Source organism: Diceros bicornis, chromosome 27, assembly GCF_020826845.1.
Source record: "Diceros bicornis minor isolate mBicDic1 chromosome 27, mDicBic1.mat.cur, whole genome shotgun sequence".
In the NCBI taxonomy this organism is placed as follows: Eukaryota; Metazoa; Chordata; class Mammalia; order Perissodactyla; family Rhinocerotidae; genus Diceros; species Diceros bicornis.
The window spans coordinates 45,805,780-45,824,846 of record NC_080766.1 but is presented as its reverse complement, the minus strand read 5'-3'; the positions used below and the strand labels follow the sequence as shown (position 1 = coordinate 45,824,846).

The 19,067-nt window shown below is 43.3% G+C and overlaps 1 protein-coding gene across 13 annotated transcripts in view; it reads right to left on the bottom strand.

Moving 5' to 3' along the window:
* Positions 1-1,566: 1,566 nt before the first annotated feature.
* PCNT (pericentrin) overlaps positions 1,567-19,067 on the bottom strand; it is a 151,112-nt gene continuing 133,611 nt past the window's right edge. For all 13 annotated transcript variants that reach the window (XM_058523322.1, XM_058523333.1, XM_058523328.1 and 10 more), the window contains 6 exons: positions 9,183-9,302; positions 7,798-8,030; positions 6,049-6,125; positions 4,528-4,663; positions 2,509-2,636; positions 1,567-2,024 (listed from right to left, as the gene is read on the bottom strand). In XM_058523322.1, the coding sequence (XP_058379305.1) occupies positions 1,981-2,024; positions 2,509-2,636; positions 4,528-4,663; positions 6,049-6,125; positions 7,798-8,030; positions 9,183-9,302 (738 nt within the window). In that variant the 3' untranslated portion in view covers positions 1,567-1,980. The remainder of the gene's footprint in view (positions 2,025-2,508; positions 2,637-4,527; positions 4,664-6,048; positions 6,126-7,797; positions 8,031-9,182; positions 9,303-19,067) is intronic.

The window sequence follows — 19,067 nt, the reverse complement described above, 5'->3', positions numbered from 1 at the left end:
TTATTATGAAAATTTTTAAACCATAAATAACCATATACTCACTAACCAGATTAAATATTTTAAAAAGATTTTGCCATGTTTACTTAATCCATATACATGTGTGTTTTTTTTCCCTAAGAGAACCATTTCAAAGTAAGTTGCATATGTTATGGCTTCTACTCTTAAATAATTCAGCATACAACTCCTGAGAAGTATTCTCTTATATAAACATTATTACACCTAAGAAAATTAACAATTCCCCTCAAAACTACTATCCAGGACAGATTCGAATTTATCCAATTACCCCCAAAAATATCTTTATAAGCTGTTTCCTCCCCCAATTTAGAAACTAATTAAGTTTCACACATTGCATTTGGTTATGTCCCCTTAGTTTCTTTTAATCTAAAACAGACCCCTCACTTTTGTTTTCCCACTAACATTGTCTATTTGATGAAACTAAGCCAATCACCTATAGAATATTCCATGTTTGTCTTTTTCCTCATGGTTTCATGTCATTTGTTCCTCCATCTATAAATTGGGAGCATGCCACGGGAGATGCACACGACACTGTGCCAGGCCATCCGCAGTGAGCTGTGAGTAAAGTGGAGACTATCAATCTTGGCGCTGTAAAAGTGGAATTTCACCTTAGTTTTAGGACCTGTTGATGAATCTAACCTGAACTGATTATTTCGCTGGGGGTTGCAGAATGGTGGTTCTCTAATTGTATCCATTCCCTCCGTATTAATTAGCTGGCACTTTTCGGTAAAGAATGTTCCCTCGTCAAGGATGAAAGGCAGGGTGAATGCCTCTTTCTCTTTAATTATCATCTCCCCTGGTAATGAGTTGTGTGATGCTCGCTTCCACTGCTGGCTTTAAATGAGCCCCCCCTCCCTTGTCAGCTTAATACTGGTGCACACGGATACTTATTTATCAGTAGTTGATAATCAACTTCAATCATTCTTCTTCTGGATGCTGAAACCAAAGAGACATTTCTTGGGTTCCTGCTGCTGGGGCTAACTAAGATTTCAGCTTCAGCAGCATCAAGCAGAAGGATGCAGAACTCGGTGGAAAAGGTGAGAAGGTTGTAAACCAGTGACCTTAATGTAGCGTTGGCTAATATGCAGAAAATGCAGACACGTACCAGGGTTGTAAGTTGAAAGAAAAATCCATCACTGAAATAAGTAAGCAGTAATTTAGAAAAAGTTGTTTTATATTAAAACCTAAACCAAAGGAATAAATGTCATGTTCAAAGGTCCTAAAAAGACACTGAGATACTCATAAATATACCTGTATAGTAGGTTTTTGGGTAAAGGACACTTGGCAAGATATTACTACATGGTACAAGTGAGTATGCATAAAACGTGAAAAGATCATAGTCGTGAGAAGTAGATACACAGTGGAAGCATCTTACAGAAATACAAGCAGCCATGTGAGGTCAAGCAAAGGCAAGCGGCCGTCTTTACCAGGTGAAGAGCACTTTGAGTTCCACTGAAAGATTCTGACTTACTCCTGTTTAACATAAATTCTATGTTTTATTTTTTTTGCCAGTAATAAAAGCAAACTCAAACTAAAAAACAACACAAGGGCTGTTCACAAATAAAACAGTACTTTAATTTCATTCTTTTTGTTTTTAAACCAAGTTTCCATCTGTACAATTTAAGAAAATAAACCACAAGAAGCCATTCTCTGCTTACCTCTCTTGGAGGCAGACAGGTGGCTCTGCCAACATGCACAGAACCAGGCAGATGCCTGACACTCTGGAGCACACACGCCACCTCATGAAGGTAAGGAGCTAAAATGTACTGAAATTACATAGAAAAGACTCCATTTGGCTTTGCAGCAATGCAATTAATGGCATTCAGGGGCTGGCATCTCAGGCACATGAGGGGTCTGGGCATCGCTCAGAACACCATGCCACACAACAAGCTTTTCTTAGCAACAGGAAAAACAAATCTTTTCCTCAAATAGAATTGTCACAGGTAAGAGCCACGAGGATTTTATTCATTGTTTAATCTTCTGGCGGCAGGATTTCTTTGAAGTGGAATCTAAATATAAATAAAAATGACGTAGCAATTTGTTAGAAGGCTTCACACGTCTCTTAAGAAGAATTGCACAATTTCAAAACACCACCACTGAATCAATCTTATTTTTGGTAGAAATAGGAATTATAATTAAAATATAGAGTGGTTTAAATTATGACGGTTAGGAAACACTGGACAAATTATATCCTGGCTGAAACATAGTCTTTATGTTTCCTATGAGTGTAAGAGAAAGGACCAAAAGGCCCAGCTAGTCATTCAGTCAAACTGCTCCCGACACCCATTGCCAAGTACAGTGCTGCTCACACAATTCTGGGGTGTCCTCACATACAACCTTTCTTCTAATACTATTAATGACAGTTGATTATTAAGACCAAAACTAACAACAATTACTAAGCTGAATTCCAGAAGTCTTTTTTCTATATTATTTTACATTCCTAGGGTACAGTTATATTATCTTAAAAGATAGTTAGAGAAGGACTTTTATTACCTGGTGGTACCCCCCCTAGCCTTTGCTGGATCATTTCTAAATGGTGAATATATTCCGTCAAGGAATGTTCCGGATCTTCAGAAGCAGTCAGGGATCTTTCTGATCTTGAATTTGGAGATAGGTTGGATCTTCAAACAAACAAACCACCACACACCAAGAAACAAAGAAAATGAGAGTTGAAGTCAACAGACGGTGAACACAGTGAACACCAGACAGGAAGTGGTGCTGGGTCTTGCTGACCAGACAGGCTGTGGAAATGGGTAAACCCAGATGGTTGTTTCCTTCCCATCCTTTCTTTACCACAAAAGAAAAAAGTAAGGCTTCAAAAGAGTGTTGCACAGCGCTTTAAAAACCAACCTCTATGTACCGTCTCAGAGTTAAAGTGAGTAAGAATGATTGTATGTTACCTTATTCACTAAATCTCCATGTATGAATCTATTACCTCCAGTGGATTATGCACCAGAGTCCCTCAAACCCACACTCTGGGCCCTGAGGGAGGTGCCCCTCCCTGACCGTCGCAAATATCCCCCTCACTTCCGGTTTCACCTGCCCCCATCCAGTGGCCCCGTCAGCCGCCCTTCCTCCTGGTCTCCCGCCGGGCCCGGGGCCCACCATCTGTGTCATTCTTTACTTTCTCTGCGGGGTAGGGAACGTGTCTTACCTGTCCTCGTGCCATCCACATAAAAGAGGCCTCGGCCACCATTTACTCTTTCCATAAATGTTACCAATCCAGGTACCGGGGGTGCCACAGACCCCAGACAGAGAATCTCTGTCCTCCCCAAACAGAACGGGGCTTCCAGGCCCTCACGGACTCACACTGGTGCATTCCCTGCCTTGCTCTGGGGCCGGGCCAAAGCCAAAACTTTCAAAAGACATTTCTTTGAGGAGTCACATACGCTGGTGGGACATAATCAGCAGCATAATTAGATGTCCAGTGAGCTGCAACGCTCAGCTGCTCAGAGAAGAGACTCATTGGTGCCTGAGCTGCCACGTGGCACGTGGTGCCACTGACACTGGTGCGCATTGTTTCTCCATCAGAGTAGGGACACCACAGATGGTTACACTCAAAAATGCAGTTCGCATGGAGGTGTCATCATCAACCAGAGGCCATGGAGTGAAAGAGCAAATGCTAGCATTTCATGCCCTGCTAGTCTGATGGCAGATGGGGATGATCTGCTTTGCTCCCGTGCGAGTGGAGAACGCTCACTTTAGAATACTAGGAAAGCACACAGAGGAAAAAGAGATGACACACCTACATGATTCTTAACGTGTGCAGTACAAATAGCCACAAAGACACAAACTGAACTTTTCTGTACACTTTAAGGGTACGTTCCAAATACTGGAAAATTCATAACTGAAAGAATTAAATAAATGACTCATAATCTAGAATTCCTCATTCCAGCATTTGAACAGGATTATTTACATGGTTCAACCTGGAGAGATGGAAATGGAAATCACATCTTTCATAAGTAACACTCAGAAGAGAAAGCTCATGGTCAGGAAAATGGGGTGTAAACTGTGATGAAGATAACTAAGGTTCACCACACTGCTCCTGACAGGCCACAACACACTACGTCCAATCTCCACACGGGCCTCAGATTACACATAGTCACTGAGGAAACCTTCTTTCACTTTAATATTTAAACAAAATTACCTTCTGCAATCTAACCACAAGTCTTCTTAATTGTTTTTTTAATTGAAAAGGTTTTTCTCCCAAATAACTTATAGCTGTTTAACATTTTTGCTGTAACATCTCAATGCCCGTGTGTAAAAAACTGAAATCCCACAGAAAACAGATTAAGTAAGGCCAACCAAGGCCTTGTGTGTCTGTGTAGGGGGTGTTATTTGTGGCTGGGGGCCCCCTTCCATTAGAGGCAGGCCTAGGCACCCACACTAATCTGCGCAAGGACACCTCCACGTGCGGCAGCTTGTCACTGCAGCCTGGGCTCCTACTGATGGCTACAAACCAGGTCCCATCTACTCTGACATGGAAAAGCGGCTGAAAGCCCCACAACTCACCTTTCCCTCCTGCGAGGTGAGGCTTTTGGCACAGGGTCCCTGGCGTGGCTGGAAGACATGTCCCGGGTTGGGGATTCACTGGTTTCAGGTGGAGACTGCTGCTGCTGTGACCCCAGGAATCCTTCCCCCAGAATCACTGAACAACAAAGGGATCAAGAAAAGAGATGAATGCATCTTAGCAGGAAGGCCCATCTACCAAAATTTTAAATTTATAAGCTTTCAAGAGTCTGCCTGGGGCCGGCCCCATGGTGTAGCAGTTAAGTAAGCGCGCTCCACTGCTGGCGGCCCGGGTTCGGATCCTGGGCGTGCACCAACGCACCGCTTGTCAGGCCATGCTGTGGCGGCGTCCCACATAAAGTGGAGGAAGATGGGCACGGATGTTAGCTCAGGGCCAATCTTCCTCAGCAAGAAAAAAAAAAGGAGGATTGGCATGGATGTTAGCTCAGGCCTGATCTTCCTCCACACCCCCCCCAAAAAAAAGAGTCTGCGTGGCAATCTGAAAACATTTTTAAAGTACTAAAGTTATAAAAGTTAGATTTTAAAAAGCTCTAGAAGAAACCTGAGTTTTGATCACCTATACTTTACTCCTGGCAAGGCTGACCCTGAGCCCCGGCCTCCGTACAGGCAGTGCCCTGGAAGAGGGCTCAGGGCCCTGATGGAGGCAGCAGGGTGCCAGGTGAGCCTGGGTTGGGGTCTCCTCCACCCAGCTCTGAGGAGTGGGCTCAGGAGAGGGAGGGGCAGAAACCCTGGAGACCATGCACCCGATGCACCCCAGCGGGGACAAACTTCCTTAAAGGACTAAAGGCTAACAAAGCATTCCGATGTCAGGAAGTAACAATGAAGGTGTGCAAATCAATTCACTGCCAGGGAAGCCCAGTCACCATGATGGTCGGCAGAGCTCCAGGGCGCTGCCCACTTGCAGCCTCCCCTCCAGGTGGCCAGGGCCCCACAGGACCAGGGGCCACGTCCCTTTGCTGGGTGGGAAGTTCTCTGCGTGCGTTTACACGCAGGGCAGTAACCCACCCAGAGGCCTGCTCTCGGCGCCAGCGCCCATTCTGTGTGGGGGCAGCAGCAGAGAACCACAGAGACAAGATGTGATTGAGCCAAAAGTAAGCAATGATGCTCTCAAAGGAGAGATGTGGCAGCATGAAGTAAAACTTCACTTGATTTTGGAGAATAAAAAAGACGTTTTATTAAAAATAAGTTATTAGTCAATATATTTAAGATTTTTATCTTTTTCAATCTCATTTGCTCCTTTGAACTATTTTCATTCACTGACATTAACTGTATAAACTGTGTTTTTATTTGTGCTTGTTCCCAACATAAACACCATTTTCCTTCAAAACCCATCTCTTGCCCCTTGGACAACTGCCCAGACTGAATTTACTGATTTCTCACTGTTCTCCATTACGTCCCCGTGAGCACTGAGAAGGGCCAGCGTGTCAGGGCGACGATACGCCTGGAGGCGGCGTTTACGCGTGCGGTCAGTTAAGGGAGCGGCCGCAGTCCCACCAGTCCCACCTGGCTGGGGCGCTCTGCCTCGCACCAGAGCTCCCTTCCGATCTACTTCTTGCCATTTCTTAACCAAAAAACGTAACCTACAAAAAAAAAGGAGACAAAACATTGAAAACTAGAGCAAAACAAGAGTGAAAGTCCAATGTGACCAACAACTGGAATTAGAAGGTGCGTGGGCTCTGCCTCGTCACGGCCAACTCACCCAGGGCAGCGACCTGATGACCTGATGTCTGCGCCCCAGCACCTTCCCCGCCGTGACCCCTCCTGACCCCCACCAGCTAGGGTCTGTCAGACTCCAGTTCAAAATCAGTCTGCAACACCCGGACAGACAGCAGCAAAACAGAGGCCCTCGCCCTCACGCGTTTTCCCTCAGACGGGGAGCAGGGATGTTAGGGTGAGGAGTGCCACGTCGGGTGACGGGAGGGGAACAGTGTGGGGGCTCCTAGACCCCTTCCCAGGATGGTCCCTCTCCTAGGACGGCCCCTCACGTCTGCAACTTCCCTCCTCCTTGGCTTGGCGGACATCACGGATTCTCCAGATAAGGCCCCTCCAGAGGAGGCCTCCTGGGCAGCCCCTTGTAGGCCCTGCTGCCTCTGTGAGCCCCAGAGGCCTTCCTGGAAGGCATTTTCTCCTTGGTGTTAAAATTACTGCTGCACTGGAATGATCTTTCCCGCTTGAGAGGAAGATGGGAGGCAGGGTGTGGTCTGTTCATCTGTCCTCCTCTGGGCATTCCCTCCAAGGATATCGGATGGACAGACAGATAGAAACAGACATGTGGGTGGGCAGTGTGGTCAGGAGAATGCAGGGGTGAGGGGACTAAGTGCCCTGAAGCTGAGAGGGCCTCCCCACCCCACCAGGGCTCCCAGCAGGCGGCTGGCTTCCCCCAGCGGGCCGCGCTGGTGGGCACGGTGCTGGGTCTCTGCGAGGAACAGGATTCCCACCCACTCTCTGTAGCACAGTCCACCCTGCTGTGCCCGTTCCCGCGGACAAAGGTAAGCGTGGCCTGGAGGAGGCACCTCCACGGGCATCACGGAACAGACATGGCCGCACAATTCGTAGTGGGAAAAACAGTTTTAGAAATTCAGCATATTGTAAAATTAGACTATAAAATGGATTTTCATCACTGTTAATTTTGAAATGGTCAAAATTCCCAATCACACCAGGGAGTCACATCTTTGTTCCAAAACTGACACTGTGCAAATAACGGCTGAGAACGAGCAATGCCTTTGGATGGGGCGGGTGGGCAGAGCCAGGTCAGCATCGAAGGTGGAGATGGAGGCGCCCCCCTTGCGCCCTGCAGCGGGCTGCTCCTCCCCTCCCCCCAGAGCAGGGGTCAGAGGGCCAAGACTGGAAAGCCCCTGCGCCACAGCCACCACCAGGTGGCGCATGTATTCTTATGCACCTAACACCTTTTACGTAACACGAATTTGACTAAACTATAAGAAACTGAAATATGAAGAGGTGAAATGCAGTTTTAAACTTGATCAGATGTGCCTGTCCTGGCAAGAGACCCATTAGACCCATTAAGGGGCACAGTGTTGTCTTGTGATAAAAAGGCATTCTTAAATCTTTTCGTTCTAGAAGGAGATAATTTTGCACATGATTTCTTAAAGACAAGTGTCATCTATATCTTCTTTAAAACATCAAATGTCATTCATCTTAAAATAGAATACAATGGCAGAGTTTCAAAGACTAAAACCACCACAACGCGCCTCCTATTCACGAAGACGGCGGCAGCACATGCCTCAATGTTACCTGAATATTGCAATCACCACCCTGACCGCAGTTCGAAACTTTGTAAAAGGACGGGATGCAGTAACTTTCTTATCTGCTTTGGAAGGAAATACTCCCAAATGAGCAATCATGGAGAGTGTTTCTTGTTCAGAGTCCTGGAATCCACCAATCAACAGTAAAAGATACTTCTTTTGATAAATCAGAGCTTTTCTAAAGCTCTCTGCTCTCAAATAATGCAAGTACAATTTTTCCATCTGAAAGAAAAAAAAAGTAAAACTTAATCACAGAGCTAAGACACCTTGCTGACAAATCTTGTATGCACATGTGCACCAATGTGCTTTACAAAGAACCAGACTACTTTCTTCCTCAGCAAATTACCACAGAAATCAGCCCTGCATGACATCTATAACCAGAGACAACCCTGCTGTTAAGAGTTCGATCTTGTTTATCAGACAAAATGTAGACCACAGACGTTCTTTCCACAGCATTGAAGGGGCCCCCACAAAGGACCATGAATTTGACACTAAGTAAGGTCTAACTGGGGGTGGGGTGGGGGGGTCTCATCACAGCTTCCATGAACATCACGGGGGTGAGAGGAGGGCTGTGGGAACCCCCTCAATTGTACCCAGAGGTTGGTATCCATATCCTAACAGGCAATTTTCCCTCAAGAGAGGGCCCACGGCTTATATATCATTGTCAAAAATGATGACTAGTGAAACGCTGGTCTAGGATTTTTTCAGGCTGCAGAGACTATTATCTGATGACTCAACATGAGCACAGAAATGTATTTGTATACAACTACACCAAGTTTCAAATGAAAGTTTATTTTCTTCAACTTCCCTTATCTGAAATGACTTGACAACTAGAATCAGCATGTCTTCTTACTGTTAACAGGCACACGTTTGATACATGTGTTGGCAACTATGTCCAGGAAAGGAGAACCTCACAGTCATGACAATGCTTTGGCCTGCTACAATGAACAAACCCAGGATTTTAAAAAGCGTCAATTAGGGGGTATGGGCGGAGGGATGAGTAGGAGGAGCACAGTGGATTTTTAGGACAAACCACTCTGTATGATAGTATAATGGTGGACACGTCATTACACATTTGTTCAAACTCATAGAACGCACAACACCCAGAGTGAACCTAATGTAAACTGTGGACTCTGGGTGATAATGACGTGTTGATGGAGGTTCACTGACTTTAACAGGTACACCACTCCGGGGAGATGCTGACAGTGGGGGAGGCTGTGCATGTGTGGGGCCGGGGGTCTATGGGAAATCTCTGTACCTTCCCCTTAATTTTGCTGTGAAGGTAAAACTGCTCTAAAAATATAAAGTCTTAAATAACGAGCACCAACTAGACCATGCTCTGTACACCTGACACGGCCCTCAGCTTGGCCTTACTTTGATGTTGGAGACTTTCGCTTCCTCGCTTGCAGCCGGCGTGGGCAGTCCTGGGTCTGGGTGTTGTGGTGAGCTCTGCAGGACCATCCTGTCTTGCTTCCATGCTGACCTGTCTGACCTCTGAAACAAACACAGACAGCACCATCTACAGAGAGGTCTTTTATTTCCTCATTTTTTACCGAGGTCACACTGGTCTGTAACACTGTATACACTTCAGGTGTGCATCATTGTATCTCTCCTTCCGTAGAGACTGCTTTGTGCTCCCCACCAAGAGTCTAGTTGCCAGTGCCTCCTCGTACATGTGTTCCCTTTGCCCCTTTCACCCTCCCCCACCCCCTGCCCTGTGGTGACCACCAATCTAGACTTGTTCTTACACAAGAACATCTTGGGAAGAAGGGCTAAGAGTAGAGGAGAGTGGACGACTGCTCCCAACCCCAACCCCAGGGAGAAGGTCATGTTCAAACACCTCGTTCCTTCCATGGTTGTTCCCCCAGGCCCTTTCCCGTGTGAGGCCCCATGGTGGGAGAGGGCGCTGGGGGCTCTCAGCAGGCTGGGTGCATGGACATGGCCGAATGCCTATGGTCCGAATGCCAGGACACGGCCATGCCTATGTCCATCCTCAGCATCTTTTCTGTGGTACCCAAATTGTTACATGATACTAATGAGAAGATAATTAACACTTATGTGGTGATTATTACACGCCATTTACTCAAATATGATTGCACAAAAGGTCCATTTTTATTAAAAACAAAAAAACAAGTATTTGTGAAATAACCCTGAATTCAAAGTTTTACTGCTATTAAACACCTTCATATTCCCTGGTCCTAGAAATGCTAACTCCTGGCTCTGCTCTAGCACCATCAAATCACACGCCTGGAAACCTTAGTGAGGGCCCCACACAGGAGCCCTTCATGCCAAGGGATGGGCACCATGCAGAGAGGACATCGTGACCAGGCAACTGTCTGAACGCACACAGTATGGCCAGGACACGACAGCATGCAGAGGAGCCCAGAGCTCCAGTGGGGAATACATTAATAGAGGGAGAAGGGTCCCATAGTGAGGGGAACAAAGGTGCCACCCACAACTGATGACCAGGACCCGCCTGTTCCCGAAGGCAAAAGAAGCTCAAAGCACTTGCTGGGGCCATGGGGTCAGTGGCCTCTGTCCAGCAGTTTGGAACAGAAATCAAAGGCAGCCTGGTCGTGCCAACCCACAAGTCCAGGGCAAGGCTGAGGAAGGAGGAACCTGGAGCCGGGGGTATGGCGATCCTATCGAACAGCTCTCACGTGACCTCCCTGATGAGGCAGAAGGAAAAGACTGATGTTACCCTGGTTCTAAAACACAGCTTGGTCATTTCTGGAAAGAAATGCTCAAGGAATAGAAGTCATCTTGGACATGAAGCAGAAAATACTCCAGCAGTTCACTCTCAGCCTACCTTTGATTTACACATTAAAAATATTTTCTTCCTGATTTCCTTGTTAACTTTCACATAAAGAATAAAACGCATTCTGGGGCCGGCCCAGTGACATAGTGGTTAAGTTTGCACGCTCCGCTTCGGTGGCCCAGGGTTTGCAGGTTTGGATCCCGGGTGTGGACCTACACACCGCTCATCAAGCCATGCTATGGCAGGCATCCTGCATGTAAAGTAGAGGAAGACTGGCAACAGATATTAGCTCAGAGCTAATCTTCCTCATCAAAACAAAAAGAATAACAGCATTCTACTGGTGACTGTACTTTAGTCCACAGAGGCCCAAGGGGACACTCTCAACAGGGACTGCCAACACACTTTCTGAGCAAGTTCCAGAGAAGCAGACAGGGCTGCGAACTGACACTAATGGCAGCTCTTGTCAGGGTTAGAACGTGGAGCCTTTAAAACTTCTCACATCAAAGAATGGAAGTCGTGGATCTGCTTGTTCCTTTACCTCACCTACCAACAGAGTTCAAACAAAGCAGAACTGGGTAGAACTGAAAGAAGAAACAGACAAATCCACAGTCCTCTTCAGAGACATCCACACCCCCCTCCCAGTAACTGACAGCACAAGCAGGAAGAGGCTGGGCAAGGTCACTGGAGAACCGGATCCAATGGACTTCTGTAGGACACACCCACCAACAGCACAAACTTCAAACTCATCACTACAAACCTTCCAAGACAGTGACGTCAGCATCAAGGCAGAGTGAGCTTTCCCCTTAGACTCTTCGCCAAGGTACAACAAAAAGGACATTCACATACCAACAGAGAACATTCACACAACACAAAAGATGTCTGGGAGACCCAAGCAGCCTTACATCTGAAGGTGGAGTTGCTGGAATCCCCGAAGGAAGTGGAAGGAGGTAAGAAGAACTCCTCTCCTTCCCCAGTGACAGCGACTCCAGGTCCACGCAGCTCTCAGGGAGCGGGGGGAGGGACGGCCCTCCACGGGAAAACCGTTGCTCTCCAAGTTCCCCCACAGCCCGTGAGAAACTCACACACGGAAAGGACTGAACTGTTGTAGGGGTGTCTTCACCTAGCTACCACCCCAGGAGAGCCGACAGTGAGGGAAAAGCAAGAAACCCCCAGGATTTGGCAGGAGAAAGAAAGCGCCCCACCCCCGACCTGGCACTTCAGCTCAGCTGGTCGGCCAGAGCGCCTGCGGGCTCAAAACACACAGCTCTTGACTCCACTCAGTGGCGGCAGGTGGAAGCTACGACCAGATATTATCAATATGAGGAAAAACAAACCCAGACTCTCAAACAGTATGCAAAAATATGTTCTCCAGACCAGAAGGAAAAGAACAAGAACCCAGAAATCAATCCTGAAGGAACAGAAATTTATAATCAAAATGATGGAGAATTCAAAGTAGCTGTCATAAGAAAGCTCAACAAGTTAAAAGACAATACAGATAGATAGTTCAATGAAATCAGGAAATTCTTCATAAAAGATACTGAAACTATAAAGAAAAAGCAATCAGAAATGTTGGAGATGAAAAACAATGGAGGAGATAAAGAAAAATCTGGAATCTTTAAAGAACAGAGCTGACAATATGGAGGAAAGAATTAGCAAAATAGAAGATAGGAATGCAGAAATTCTCTAGATGGAGGAGGAGAGAGAACTAAGACTAAAAAGTAACAAAGAAATTCTCCAAGAAATATCCGACTCAATTAGGAAATGCAACATAAGTATTATAGGTATTCCAGAGAGAGAAGCCAGGGAAAAAGGAGCAGAGAGTTTGTCCAAAGAAATAATAGCTGAGAACTTCCCAAATTGGGGAAGGAGCTGGAAAGACAAGTGAATAAAGTCAACAGATCTTGTAAATATATCAACATGAAAAGACCCTCTCCAAAGCATATAGTAGTAAAGCGGGCAAAAGTCAATGACAAAGAAAAAATATTAAGGGAAGCAAGACAAAAAAGATAACGTACAAAGGAATTCCTATCAGGCTCTCAGTGGATTTCTCAGCAGAAACTTTGCAGGCTAGGAGAAAGTGGAACGATATATTCAAAATTCTGAAACACAAAAAGTTTCAGCCAAGAATACTCTATCCAGCAAAAATATCCTTCAGATATGATGGAGAAATAATAACTTTCCCAGATAAACGAAAACTAAGGTATTTCATTGCCACAAGATGCCCACTACAAGAAATGCTCAAGAAGGCCCTCACCCCCCCCCCCCCAAAAAAAAGAGTAAGGGGATACAAAGCCTAGAGCAAGGAGAAAAATAGGTAGACAAAATCAGAAAAATTGCAGCTCTCTATCAGAATAGGTTACCAAACACTTAATTATAATACCAAAGATAAAGGGAAGGAAAACACCAATAATAAATATAACCTCATCACTTTAAACACAAGCTCACAACACAAGATGGAATAAGTTGTGACGATGGTAACTTAGAAGGGGAAGAGGAAAGGGAGGGAATCAACTTAGTCTAAGGAAATAAGAGACCATCAGAAAATGGACTCTCTCATCCATGAGATGTTTTATACAAACGTCATGGTAACCACTAAAAAAACAATCAGAATAGAGACACATATGATAAATAAAGAGAAAACTAAAAAAACCATCATACAGAACTACCAACTGAATTGGTTGTCTGAAACACATGGGATGAGAAACAAAGGAAATGCAGAAGAACCAGAAAATGAGCAATACAATAGCAACATTAAAGCCTCATATATCAATAATTACTGTAAAGGTAAATGGATTGAATTCTCCAGTCAAAAGACACAGTGGTGGGATGGATTAAAAAACAAGACCCAACAATATGCTGCCTCCAGGAAACACATCTTAGTTCTAAAGACAAACACAGGCTCAGAGTGAAAGGATGGAAGACAATACTCCAAGCTAATGGCAAACAAAAGAAAGCAGGTGTTGCCATACTTATATCAGACAAAGAAGACTTCAAGATAAAACAGGTAATGAGATACAAAGAAGGGCAATAGATAATGATAAAAGGGACACCCCACCAAGAACACATAACACTTATATTTGCACCCAACACAGGAGCACCAAAATACATAGGGCAATTATTAACAAACTTAAAAGGAGATATCAACAACAACACAGTAATAGTAGGGAACCTTAACACCCAACTTACATCAATGGATAGATCATCCAGACAGAAAGTCAATAAGGAAATAGTGGACTTAAGCAAAAAGCTAGATGAGATGGACTTAATAGATACATATAGAGCACTCCATCCAAACAATTCTTCTCAAGTACACATGGAACATTTTCAAGGAGAGACCATATGTTGGGAAATAAGGCAAGCCTCTATAAATTTAAGAAGACTAAAATTATAACAAGCATCTTCTCCAACCATAATGCTATGAAACTAAAAATCAACTACAAGAAAAAACTGGGAAAGTGACAAAGATCTGGAGACTAAACAACATGCTACCGAACAACCAATGGATCGCTGAAGAAATTAAAGGAGACATCAAAAAATATCTGGAGACAAATGAAAATGAAAATACACCATACCAACTCATATGGGATGCAGCTAACGCAATCCTGAGAGGGAAACTCATAGCTATACAGGCCCACCTTAACAAACAAGAAAAATCCCAAATAACCAACATTAAACTACACCTTACAGAATTAGAAAAAGAAGAACAGACAAAGCCCAAAGTCAGCAGAAGGAGAGAAATAATAAAAGTTAGAGCAGAAATAAATGAAATTGAAACCGAGAAAACAGTAAAAGGATCAATGAAACAAAGAGCTGGTTCTTTGTGAAGATAAACAAAACTGACAAACCCTTAGCCAGACTCACTAAGAAAAAAGGAGAGAAGGCTCAAATAAATAAAATTAGAACTGAAAGAGGATAAATTACACCAGATACCACAGAAATACAAAAAATTATAAGAGAATACTATGAAAAACTATATGCCAACAAATTGGATAACCTAGAAGAAATGGATAAATTTAGACTCATACAACCACCCAAAACTGAATGAAGAAGACAGAGAGAATCTGAAAAGACCAATCACAAGTAAAGAGATTGAAACAGTAATCAAAAACCGTCCCCAAAATAAAAGTCCAGGATAAGACGGCTTCTCTGGGGAATTTTACCAAACAATCAAAGAAGATTTAATATCCATCCTTCTCAAACTATTCCAAAAATAGAGGAAGATGGAACACTTCCTAACACATTCTACGAGGCCAACATCACCCTGATACCAAAGCCAGACAAGGACAATACAAAGAAGGAAAATTACAGGCCAATATCACTGATGAACATAGATGCAAAAATCCTCAACAAAATATTGGCAAACTGAATACAGCAATACATTAGAAAGATCATACACCATGATCAAGTGGGATTTTTTTTTTTAATTTTATTTATTTTTTCCCCCAAAGCCCCAGTAGATAGTTGTATGTCACAGCTGCACTTCCTTCTAGTTGCTGTATGTGGGACGTGGCCTCAGCATGGCCGGACAAGCGGTGTGTCGGTGCATGCCCGGGATCCGAACCCGGGCCGCCAGCAGCGGAGCGCACGCACTTAACCGCTAAGCCACGGGGCCGGCCCTCAAGTGGGATTTATACCAGGGACAAAGGGATGGTTCAACATCCGCAAATCAATCAATGTGATACACCACATTAACAAAATGAGGAATGAAAACCACGTGATCATCTCAATAGATGCAGAGAAAGCATTTGACAAGCTCCAATATCCATTTATGATAAAAACTGTCAACAAAATGGGTATACAAGAAAAGTACCTCAACATGATAAAGGCTATTTATGACAAACCCGCAGTCAATATCATACTCAACAGGGAAAAACTAAAAGCCGTTCCTCTGAGAACAGGAACAAGACAAGGGTGCCCACTCTTGCCACTCTTATTCAACATAGTACTGGATGTTTTGGCCAGAGCAATTAGGCAAGAAAAAGGAATCCAAACAGGCAACAAAGAAGTGAAACTCTTGCTGTTTGCAGACAACATGATTTTATATATAGAAAACCCTAAAGAATCCATCGGAAAACTATCAGAAATAATCAACTACAGCAAAGCTGCAGGGTACAAAATCAACTTACAAAAATCAGTTGCATTTCTATACTCTAATAATGAACTATCAGAAGAGAACTCAAGAATATAATCCCATTTACAATCTCAACAAAAAGTATAAAATCTAGGAATAAATTTAACCAAGGAGGTTAAAGACCTATACACTGAAAACTGTAAGACATTATTGAAAGAAATCGATGATGACATAAAGAAATGGAAAGATATCCCACGCACATAGAAGAATAAACGTAGTTAAAATGTCCATACTACCTAAAGCAATCTGCAGATTCAATGCAATCCCAATCAGAATCCCAATGACATTCTTCACGAAAAGAGAACAAAGAATACTAAAATTCATATGCGGCAACAAAAGACCCCAAATAGCTAAAGTAATCCTGAGAAAAAAGAACAAAGCTGGAGGCATCACAATCCCTGACTTCAAAATATACCACAAAGCTATAGTAATCAAAACAGCATGGTACTGGTACAAAAACAGACACACAGATCAATGGAACAGAACTGAAAGCCCAGAAATAAAACTACACATCTACGGAAGCTAATCTTCAACAAAGGGTCCAAGAACATACAATGGAGAAAGGAAAGTCTCTTCAATAAATGGTGTTGGGAAAACTAGACAGCCACAGGCAAAGAATGAAAGTAGACCATTTTCTTTCGCCATACACAAAAATTAACTCAAAATGGATCAAAGACTTGAAAGTTAGACCTGAAACTATAAAACTCCTAGAAGAAAATATAGGCAGTATACTCTTTGACATCGGTCATAGAGGGATCTTTTCAAATTCCATGTCTATTTGGACGAGAAACAAAAGCAAAAATAAACAAGTGGGACTTCAACAGACTAAAGAGCTTCTGCAAGGCAAATGAAACCAGGATCAAAATGAAAGGACAACCCACCAGCTGGGAGAAAATATTTGTATATCACATATCTGACAATGGATTAATCTCCATAACATATAAAGAACTCACACAACTGAACAATAAAAACACGAATAACCTGATCAAAAAATGGGCAAACGATATGAACACACATTTTTCCAAGGAGGATATACAGATGGCCAATAGGCACATGAAAAGATGTCAAACATCACTAATAATCAGGAAAATGCAAATCAAAACTACACTAAGATATCACCTTACACCTGTTAGAACAGCTATAATCACCAAGACAAAAAATAACAAATGTTAGAGAGGATGTGGAGAAAAGGGAACCCTCATTCACTGCTGCTAGGAATGCAAACTGGTGCAGCCTCTATGGAAAACAGTATGGAGATTCCTCAAAGAATTAAAAACAGAAATACCTTATGACTCAGCTATCCTATTACTGGGTATCTATCCAAAGAACCTAAAATCAACAATCCAAAGAGGTTTACGCACCCCTATGTTCACTGCAGCATTATTCACTATAGCCAAGAAGTGGAAGCAACCCAAGTGTCCCTCGACTGATGATCGGATAAAGAAGATGTGGTATATATATACAATGGAATACTACTCAGTCATAAAAAAAAAATCATCCCATTTGCAACAACATGGATGGACCTGGAGGGTATTATGTTAAATGAAATAAGCCAGCCGGACAAAGACAAACACCACAAGATTTCAGTCATATGTAGAAGATAAACTAACATACGGACAGAGAGAACAGTTTGGTGATTACCAGGGGAAGGGTGTTTGGGGGGTAGACACAAGGGGCGAAGGGACGCATTTCTACGGTGACTGACAAACAATAATGTACAACCAAAAGTTCACAATGTTATAAACTATTATGACATCAATAAAAAAAAAAAAAAAACAAAAAACCTTCCAAGAAAGGAAACACTAGGCCCAGATGGTTTCCACTGATGAATTTTAACAAATATTTAAGGAAAAAATAATTACCAGCGCTACAGAATCTCTTCCAGAAAACAGAAGAGGAAGGAACACATCCTCTCATTTATGAGACCAAAATTAGACAAAGAAAATACAAAAAAACTCCACATTAACATCCCTCAGGAACCCAGACACAAAAGCGCTCAAAAAATGTTAGCACATTGAATGCAGCAACACATAAAAAAACACAGCATGACCAACTGGGGTTTTTCCTGGGACTACAAGGTAAATAGAGTCGGCATTCAAAAATTAATGTAATCCACCATATTAATAAAAAAGAAAACCCACATCATCGTATCAATGGAGGCAGAAAAAGCATGACAAATTTCAACATCCATTCATCATTACAAGTCTCAGAAAACTAGGAACAGAAGGGAACGTCTTCAAACAGATAAGGGGCCTTCACAAAAGCACCTGCCTCATCCTTCATGGTGAGAGTTGAAGTTCCACCCCTATGACAGAGAGCAAGATGAGAGTGTGCTCTTCACCATGCCTGCCCAACAATGTTCTGGAAGTCCAACCGTGCAACAGGCAAGAAAAAGAAATCAAAGGTATTCAAATTGGAAAGAAGGAAATAAAACTCCCTATTCACAGATGACATTAATTGTCTATGTAGAAAATCCTAGAAAAAGGCTCATAGGGCTAAAAAGTGAGGCTAGCAAGGCCGTAGGACATAAGGTCAACCTACAAACATCAATCACATGTCTGTACATCAGCCATGAACAACTGGAGGACAAAATGTTTTGAAAAGTACCATTTACAACAGCCCCCTGAAAAATGAAATATTTAGGTATAAATATAACAAAAGGTTTATAGGATCTGAATGCTGACAGATACAATACATCGAAGAAAGAAATTTTAAAAGATCTACATATGTGGAGAGACATGCCAAGTTCATGGATGGGAAGATTCAATTAAGTTCAAAATATAGTTAAGATGTCAATTCTTGCCCCAATTTTTTTACTGAGTAAAAAATCTCAGTAAATAGCTTTACTGAGATTATAATGCACATACCATAAAATTTATCCTTTTATTATTATTTTTTTTTGTGAGGAAGATCAGCCCTGAGCTAACATCTGCCAATCCTCCTCTTTTTGCTGAGAAAGATTGGCCCTGGGCTAACATCTGGGCCCATCTTCCTCCACTTTATATGGGACGCCGCCACAGCATGGCCTGACAAGCAGTACGTCAGTGTGCGCCTGGGATCTGAACCGGCAAACCCTGGGCCGCTGCAGCGGAGTGTGTGCACTTGACCGCTTGTGCCACCGGGCCAGCCCCAAAATTTATCCTTTTAGAGTATACAGTAAAATTGATTTTTAGTATATTAACAGGGTTGTGCAACCATCAGCACTATCTAAGTCAAGAACATTTTCATCACCACCAAAACCTGTCCCCATTAGCAGTCACTCTCCATTACCCTCCCCCAGCCCCTGACAACCACTCATCTATTTTCTGTCTCAATGGATTTCCCTGTTCTGCGCATTTCATATAAATGGAATCACACAATATATGGTCTT